The sequence below is a fragment of the Topomyia yanbarensis genome, unplaced genomic scaffold (genome assembly GCF_030247195.1).
Source record: "Topomyia yanbarensis strain Yona2022 unplaced genomic scaffold, ASM3024719v1 HiC_scaffold_44, whole genome shotgun sequence".
NCBI classification, from domain to species: Eukaryota; Metazoa; Arthropoda; class Insecta; order Diptera; family Culicidae; genus Topomyia; species Topomyia yanbarensis.
Genome location: NW_026683647.1, coordinates 66,565 through 76,240, shown reverse-complemented (window position 1 = coordinate 76,240; position 9,676 = coordinate 66,565). Strand labels below are relative to the sequence as shown.

At 38.3% G+C, this 9,676-nt stretch overlaps 1 protein-coding gene across 1 annotated transcript; it reads right to left on the bottom strand.

Moving 5' to 3' along the window:
* Positions 1-540: 540 nt before the first annotated feature.
* Positions 541-1,269, bottom strand: LOC131695561 (bifunctional endo-1,4-beta-xylanase XylA-like). Its single transcript, XM_058984099.1, has one exon. The coding sequence runs from the start codon at positions 1,267-1,269 to the stop codon at positions 541-543; it is 729 nt and encodes a 242-aa protein (XP_058840082.1).
* Between the last annotated feature and the right edge of the window lie 8,407 nt (positions 1,270-9,676).

Sequence of the window (9,676 nt, the reverse complement as noted above, 5' to 3'; positions counted from 1 at the left end):
TTCCCATTGTTCATTTGATATAATTTTATTTATTTTTACAAATTTTCCTTAAGCTTTAATTCGTTATTGCTATTTCTTCATTGTTTCCATTTAACCTATTTTGAAAGTACTTTTTCTGTTGACCATTTTCCTATACATTTACTTTGAATTTTTATTTTTATTTTTTGGTTTTCCTAAACATTTGATTTATCTTTTTTTGACACTATGTGCCCTTTCAAATTTCATTTTTAGCGTTTTTTCCATTCTTTAAAAAATTTAATCCATTTTATTCATTTTCTTCGTGTTAATTTCTCCATTTTGTGTGTTTCTATAATATACCATGTTGGCTTTTTTCTAATATTTTTTGTTTTACATTTTGTCCGTTTGCTCCGTTTTTGTTTAATACTTCCAATTTCCTTTATTTTTTCGTCTTTTCATCATTCATTGTCCAGTTTTTTTCAAAATTTTCCGGTTCGTGATTTTTTTTTAATTTCTCTATGGTTATTTTATTTTTGTCTTTTATATATACTCCTCTAATTTTATGCATTCTTAACGTTTTATTTACTTTTCCATTTTGCCCATTTGCCCATTTGCTATTTTGCCCATTCGCCATTTTGCCCATTCGCCATTTTGCCCATTTTCCATTTTGCCCATTTGCCATTGTGCCCATTTGCCATTGTGCCCATTTGCCATTGTGCCCATTTGCCATTGTGCCCATTTGCCATTGTGCCCATTTGCCATTGTGCCCATTTGCCATTGTGCCCATTTGCCATTGTGCCCATTTGCCATTGTGCCCATTTGCCATTGTGCCCATTTGCCATTGTGCCCATTTGCCATTGTGCCCATTTGCCATTGTGCCCATTTGCCATTGTGCCCATTTGCCATTGTGCCCATTTGCCATTGTGCCCATTTGCCATTGTGCCCATTTGCCATTGTGCCCATTTGCCATTGTGCCCATTTGCCATTGTGCCCATTTGCCATTGTGCCCATTTGCCATTGTGCCCATTTGCCATTTTGCCCATTTGCCATTGTGCCCATTTGCCATTTGCCATTTTGCCCATTTGCCATTTTGCCCATTTGCATTTTGCCCATTTGCATTTTGCCCATTTGCCATTTTGCCATTTTTCCCATTTGCCATTTTGCCCATTTGCCATTTTGCCCATTTGCCATTTTGCCCATTTGCCATTTTGCCATTTTGCCCATTTGCCATTTTGCCCATTTGCCATTTTGCCCATTTGCCATTTTGCCCATTTGTCCATTTGCCATTTTGCCCATTTGCCATTTTGCCATTTTGCCCATTTGCCATTTTGCCCATTTTCCATTTTGCCCATTTGCCATTTTGCCCATTTGCCATTTTGCTCATTTGCCATTTTGCCCATTTGCCATTTTGCCCATTTGCCATTTTGCCCATTTGCCATTTTGCCCATTTGCCATTTTGCCCATTTGCCATTTTGCCCATTTGCCATTTTGCCCATTTGCCATTTGCCAATTATGTACATAAGAAGCCTCAATTTATCCCTCAAAACTCTTGTGAAGTGGCCAAACAGTACAGATAATTGATTTAGACACATTTGGAGAAGATCAAAACAAAATTTCAAATAATTGGACAACCAACAGCAGTGGTGCTAGAAAAAATGAATATTTTATCAATAGTCAGAGCATCAATCGGTTTCAGCTTAATAATTTTTTTCTCAAGCGTCAGATCGTTTCGTGGTTTTCGAGATTTTGTTTCTTTGTTAAATTTCCTATAAAAGCCACATAACGGTTTATTTTTAGGAAGCAATGGGCGACTCATGGAGGAATTGTTTTGTGAAAGTTCATTTTCCCATACAAAATCCCATGTAAACTTTAAACAGCCGGCGCAAAAATATAGTTTCAGGGATCGAGCTAAGAATTTGCACAGTTGTTCTAGGATTCAAATGGTACCTAAAAAGTTGCTCGGAGCTGGAATGTAATTTTTGTCCCACCCTACTAGACACTAGTAGATATTAAGTGCATCTATGTGATTATTATCGAAAAGTGGAAATTTGGCTGTAGACATAAAAAACATCTAACCGTAATTTTCTCTTCCCAGTAAAGGTTTTGGACATCGGGATAGCTTCCTTGTGATCTACCAGCTGTCGATCATCCGTTAGCAGCAAAGAATATATAGATTACATCTAATTGTTTTCGCCGACGATTTCTATGACGCCCGCTCATCAAATGTTTACACTCTAACGAGCTAGCCTTGTATATGCAAGCCGTGATTTTGACATGATTTTCAAAATTGTTCATATTACTGACAGGGCAAAGTATTCGGATTTGCATATTATTAATGGCTCTTACAATTCAAATTGACTACAAAATGGAGAATTTTGCAATTTAAATTTTTATTTCATTGGAAAGTTATAAGAAAAAAGAACAAAAGGGGGATCAAGTATACCCACTCTCCCCTAATCTAAAACCTGAAACTTACAGAATGTAGTTACAATTCTGTTTGCTTCAAGAATCGATAAATTCGTCTGTACTAGAAGAATCTGCTTACGAAAATTTCAATTCGTGAGTTCAGTGATCCAAAAAGTATCCATCATATGAAATAGGATTTGTAAAAGACTATTTAAATTCCACAAGTTTGTTTTTTTATCAATCACATGTATAAATGATAACTGATTAGTTTAATTAGTTAGTAGGTCTCATAATTCATGTTCCATTATTAAATTAAACGTGTCAATAAATAAATTTAGCGCCAAATACTCAGAACTGTTAATGGTGACAGGACATCAGAACAGGCCAAAACAGAGTTGAACTGTCGCCTGTTAGATCAGAAATTTTTGGGGCACATTTTGACAACCTATTTGAGATGATAAACTTGGGATTGAAGCTAAAATATTCCTGTCCAGGGTGTTAACAGTAGACTTACAGTGAGTGAGATTGCTAAATCTGGAGGCTTTTCAAGTAAGCGAGCACAACATATACTAACAGCCGATTTGAATATGAAAAACCTGTTTTAATCCACCTAGAGGTGCAATTGTGCCTTTCTCATGTCTCCAAACTATGATTTAATAGCTGGTTCGTACAATATAACATTATGGAAATGTCTTTCATTCTTATTACACTTGGTAAGTATATATAAGAGCACCTTTTTGCATTCATCGCGGTATCGGTTTGAATCGGAGTTTTCTATGTGATCGCACTCCACAACCCGTAACTCCGGAGCCGGAAGTCGGATGGAGATGGAATTTAATATCAGTTTCCGGGAACGCAACACCTTTAATTTGAGACTAAGTTGATCAAATCGATCTAGCCATTTTCGAGGAACCAATATAACCGTTATTCTGAATGTTGATGCTCCCGGATCCGTCGATGGTGGCCAGTGTGGCCAAAGAGACTTTGAATGACTGTTGGTGACCTAGATCTACAAATTCAACAGTTGTGTTTACATTTTGGAAAAAATTTCACATTTTTACATTCATCGCAGAATTCGTTAGAATCGGGATTTGCTGCGTGATCGTATGTATGACCCTGTAATTCAGGAACCAGAACTCGGATCCACACAAAATTCAACAGCAGCTGATGGATCTTTCATTTAAAATCAAGTTTGTCAAAATCGGTTCTGAAAATCCGAGAAACCGATGTGGACAAATCAAAAAAATTTGTTTTGTAACCATACTCTTCAACTTCAACGGAACAAGATGTCGGTTGAAAATGAAATTCAGTAGCAACCTATGGCAATATTATAGCTTTCATTTGAATCTTAGTTTGTAAAAATCGGTTCAGCCATCTCCGAGAAACCGATGTGTACATTTTGTTAACAAATCCGCACATACACACACATACATACATACATACATACATACATACATACATACATACATACATACATACATACATACATACATACATACATACATACATACATACATACATACATACATACATACATACATACATACATACATACATACATACATACATACATACATACATACATACATACATACATACATACATACATACATACATACATACATACATACATACATACATACATACATACATACATACACACGTACATACACACAGATATTTTGCGATTTCGGCGAACTGAGTCGAATGTTATATGAGACTCGGCCCTCCGGGCCTCGGTTAGAAAGTCGATTTTTGGAGCAATTGCATAACCTTTCTATATGAGAAAGGCAAATAATAATATTTAATTAGCTTAATAAGCATGAGTTCAATGTTATCTTCATGTGATTATAATTTGGAAAGGTTGGTGGAATGGGTTTGAACGTGTAGAGAATGGGGGGTTAGTAGAGTGGGAGTGGAGGATGCGTCAGAAATCCTTCATCTTATTTCGGTATACGGGGTGGATGAAGGAAATGCGGGCGTGAGGGTGGTCCTAGAGGAGGGGAGTGATGAAAGAGGGAGGTGTAAGGGCAAGGCGGGGAGGGAGGGGGGGGGGGCGGCGACGCAATACTCAACTGCATATTTTGCCTTCCATTTGAGACTTGGTTTGAGAAAATCGGTTCAGTCATCACCGAAGAACCGATGTGACTTTAATTGTGGAATATGCCCGGAATTCCGGACTTCCGGAATCGTCGATAGTGAACAATATATTCAAAGAATGTTTGATTGGCAATTAGTGATCTAAATCTGCGATTAGAAGTAATTTGGTGACCATTTCAATAGTTTTTAGCCTCTGAGGTATTACGATTGTACCGATTTATATGGGAAATTCCAGTGTATCCTTACTAACACCCCTGTAACTCCGGAAGCAAGAGTCAGAACCGAATGAAATTCAGCAGCAGTCAATGGTATTACTGTATCTTTCATTTGAAATCAAGTTTGTAAAAATCGGTAGAGAATTCATTGAAGAATGGGTGTGAGATTAGTTTAGGAACTTGGCGGGTTCCCCGGGGGCGTCATGAACTGTCATAGGTGTCCAATGTGGTCAAAGCTGCTTTGATTGATCATTAGTGATCCAGACCCGCAAACTAGAGTAATGGTACATCAATTTTAATATGTTTTACATCATTTGAACATCATGGTGGTACCAGTTTACATGGGAATTTGCTATGTGACCGCACTCTTTAACCCGTAACTCCGGAACCGGAAGTCGGATCAACTAAAAATTCAATAGCAGCTTATGGGAGCCTTATACCTTATACCTTTCAGATGATACTAAGTTTGCGAAAATCGGTTCAGCCATCTCTGAGAAAATTGTGTGAGTTTAAATGACACACACACATACATACACACACAGACATTTGCCGATCTCGACGAACTGAATCGAATGGTGTATGACACTCGGCCCTCCGGGCCTCGGTTAAAAAGTCGATTTTTACAGTGATTGTATAGCCTTTCTTTATATGAGAAAGGCAAAACATCTGTAACGAACGCGATAGTTACGATGTGTTTAATTTAATTTCTAGTAATTTTCTTTCGTCTCCGGTGTAGACCTCCACAATAGCAAGCATATTTAATTTCAAATAGAACCCTATGGAGATAAGATTACTTACCGCGCCAGTAGAATCAGGGATGAAAGTCATAAATGCATTTTTTAGTTTTCTCTATTCCTGGAACATGAGCGGCATAGATTAGGACGAAAGGCATTGTTTGCACTTTCTGCTTTAGGCAATTTTGAGGTGCCGTCTAGACGGCAGAAAGATAAGGAAATAAATAGCAATAGCACAGGTCTCCTAAATAAACTTTGTAATTGCCGCGTCATACATAGATCTAGAAAGCTAGGGATTTTGTCTCTCTCTATTACATGAACAAATCTTATTAGTTATTAAGAAAATTTGCATATAAATCTTATTTTTTGAATATAGTGATATGTAGTCCAATTCTAACTGTGGAACGTGCTAGTTGTGTTTTCCGAAATCCGTAGTAAGTGTTAAATCCGAAAAACCGAAGCAGGTATGTTGTGTATATCCGAAAGGCCGTAATATCACCATTAATTCAATAGGATCCTTTCGTTCTTATGGGCAAACGCACGCCTTTTCCGAAGGAAATCCGATTTGAATTAATCTTATAACGACGTAGCCCGGCCAGCTACAACATCAGCAGCGCGTATTGAACCGTACCGCAATCCAAATAATTTTTAACGGCAATTCGTAACTGATTATGGAACGTGGACCCATTACTATACATCAAAAGTGAAATGACCGTCAATTCAGTGCATTAAGAAGGGAGAACCCGTCCCAATGATGGCCAAAAACAGTTCAATCGACGGGAAATGCAATGCTTCTTCTTTTCTGGGATAGCAAAGGAATTATCGTGGTCGATTACTTGGAAGAGAGAAAATCCATCAATAGATAGTAGTAGTACTACGCCAAGCTAATGCACAACTTAGAGTCTTTAATTAAAGAGAAACGCCCTGGTTCGATGAAGCGGGAAGTACTCTTCCATCACGACAACGACCTCGCCTACGGTTTGAAAAACTAAATAAAACTAACTATGGTATTACGACCACTAACAATATTCACCTACCTTGACATTATGCGATTTCCTGTTTTTCTAAAATTTAAATCTCATCTCACCTGAAGAAAAATTTAAATATCATCTCACCTGGAGAAAAACACGTCGGAAGTAGCGCGCTGTATTCGTACAATGATGCGCTATACAGTTACTTCCGACATCATGGATTGGCACTAAACAAGAGAAAAAAACGATTGTCGCTGGTTGGATTTTCTGGGTTTCAACTGTGACGATAGAGACCTAAGAACAGTACGTTGGAAAATAAATTGTGAATGCCTAAGTACGCACTTTTCATATTTGGGCCAGCGACTCTATAACCATCCTCGTACTTACCTTACCCTCTCGTCTTGGAACAATCAGCTCCAGAATAACTTACTTCCTTAACTGCAGCATAATCTACAGAAAATAGCTGTAGAACGTCTTTGGTATTCAAGTTCAAAAATCAATTTCAACGTGCCTAATTTGTAACGGTTTTTGTTTAATTTTAGATTAGGAGATATTTTTTAAAGATATATTACTTAGAAAAAATAGACATAAAATGACCCACGCTTACGGTTGTTAACAGGCCCGACGAGAGGGGGGGTCAGGGGGGGCAACTACCCTGGGGCCCGGGTCTATTTTGGGGGCCCGCATTTTTAACTGAATTAAATTTATTTTAATTTAATTGATGAGGTTTATTGTTTCTGTCGACACTGCAAATATATTACAATCAACTACTTCAACTTTAGCGGCATTAATTGGGTTCGCAATAATACATCATTTCTGTACCCAGACTCATCACACTCATCAACTAACACGTGTATCACTCAGCTACTCGACGGTTACAGCACCGCGGGGCTAGTTCAACTATGTGACGTCACTAATGACAACAACTGTATTTTGGGTCTTTGCTTTGGAAGCCAGGAGCTCTCCGATCACTTTGCCGTTTGTCGTGCTCCAGCTCCTCTCGTTAAACTATGCCAACACCACCCTGCTCTTCATTGTTTTCTCCGAAAATGTGTACCTTGTACATTCGAAGATACCACTGAGAAGCTGACATATGCCTATCGCAAGACAGATTTTCGAGGAATGCACCTTTTCTTGTCTCGTATCAATTGGAATGAAATCTTGCCACAATCTGATTCAAACGCAGCGGCTGAAATTGTTTCGAACGTACTGATTTATGCTATCGACCAGTTTACTCCTAAAAAACTCAATCATGGCTGTGAATATCCTCCATGGTCGAATCGTACACTAAAAAAGTTTAAATTGGCCAAAAGGTCAGCTCTAAAAAAGTTTTCGAAATACCGATATGCTAAAGAATCAGAATCTTCTTAAATCATTGTTACAAGAGACTTAATAAGTCTCTCTTCAATTCCTACCTTCATCGTATTCAGAGCCACCTTCGTAACAATCCAAAAAAGTTTTGGAATTACGTTAATGAACAGAGGCGTGAGTCAGGTTTACCCACTTCTATGTCGCTGGGTGATTTAGAAGCGACTTCATTGCCGGACATCTGTGAGTTATTTCGCCAACAATTCAGCTGTGTTTTTACCAATGATACTCTTAATAATCAACAAGTCTCCGCAGCAGCCGACAACATTCCCCGTAGGACTAGTATTGGACCTAATTTCACGATATCTTCCGATATTGTACAAAAAGCTTGCATAAAACTCAAGTGTTCTAACACTCCTGGACCTGACGGAATCCCATGATCTATCATTAAAAAATGCTCGTCGTCGCTTTGCCTACCTCTGTCCGTCGTTTTCAATATATCGTTAAGTTCCGGAGTATTTCCTACCATCTGGAAATCATCTTACGTTTTTCCGGTTTATAAAAAAGGATCCAAAAGCGAAGTTCCCAATCACCGAGGAATCGCATCTTTATGTGCACTATCGAAATTATTGGAGCTCATCGTTCTCGAGTTTTTGACACATTGTTGTTCTAGATACATATCAGAAACTCAACACGGTTTCATTCCCAGGCGATCTACTTGCACTAATTTAGTAGCCTACACCTCATTTATCGCTCGCTCGTTACAGGATCAATTGCAGGCTGATGCAATATACACCGATCTGTCGGCCGCCTTCAATAAAATCAACCAATGGCTTCGATCTTACTTGTCAGGCCGTAAAATGTCTGTTAAAATCGGGAATCATTTATCCTCATCCTTCGACGTAACGTCCGGCGTACCTCAAGGCAGCCATATCGGTCCTTATATTTTCCTTCTATACATAAACGATCTGGATTCATTGATTAAGTGCTTCAAGGTGTCTTATGCCGATGATTATAAGTTATTCCATATAGTTAAAAGTTACTCTGATGCTTTGTTTTTGCAATCTCAGTTAGACATTTTCGCTAATTGGTGCATGACTAACAGGATGGTTTTGAATGCCTCGAAGTGTTCTGTGATTACGTTTGCACGAAAACGCTCCATCGTAACATTCGACTACACTATCTTGCAAAACAAATTAAAAAGAGAAACTACAGTGATAGATTTAGTGGTTCTTGTGGATTCAAAGCTTACATTTAAGGATCACATTGCTTTTATCTCGTCTAAGGCTTCGCGTAATCTAGGAGTTATTTTTAGGGTTACTAAGCATTTCACTAACGTAAAGTGCTTAAAAACGTTGTACTGCTCGCTCGTTCGTTCCACACTGGAATACGCCGCCGTTGTTTGGGCTCCTTTCTAGAAGAACAGCATTCAACGCATCGAGAGTATTGAGCGTAAATTTGTGCGTTTTGCGCTGCGCCACCTGCCTTGGAGCGATCCCTACAATCTGCCCAGATACGAAGATCGTTGCAACCTCATTGGTCTTGAAACACTGTCTTTGCGCCGCAATGTGACCAAAGCGTCTTTTGTCTCTGATCTGTTATTGTCTCGCATTGACTGCCCTGATTTACTCCGTCTTCTCAACATTGATATTCGCCTCCGAAACCTTCGTTCCTACTCTTTTGTCCGTCTTCCAGTGTCTCGTACTAATTATGGCAAAAATGAACCCGTCAGTAGCATGTGTAGAGTGTTCAATCAATGTTACAATGTCTTTGACTTCAATTTGTCTCGCACTTCTTTAAAAAAATTGTTTTCGCGCACCCTTTCCCAAACCTGATAGTGTTAGCCAATTATTTATGTTAATGTTAATACTTTACCTATGTAAGATAGAGTTTAAGAAATGTTTATTTTAAGCAGTGTTTAGTGTTAGTCATTGTATCATTTGGTTTGTTTGTTAAATGTTGATACCTAAAAGATAGAGGTTTT

Coding starts and splice junctions, on each gene's coding strand:
- LOC131695561 (XM_058984099.1), bottom strand. CDS start 1,269: ATGGCAAAATGGCAAATGGGCAAAATGGCAAATGGACAAATGGGCAAA.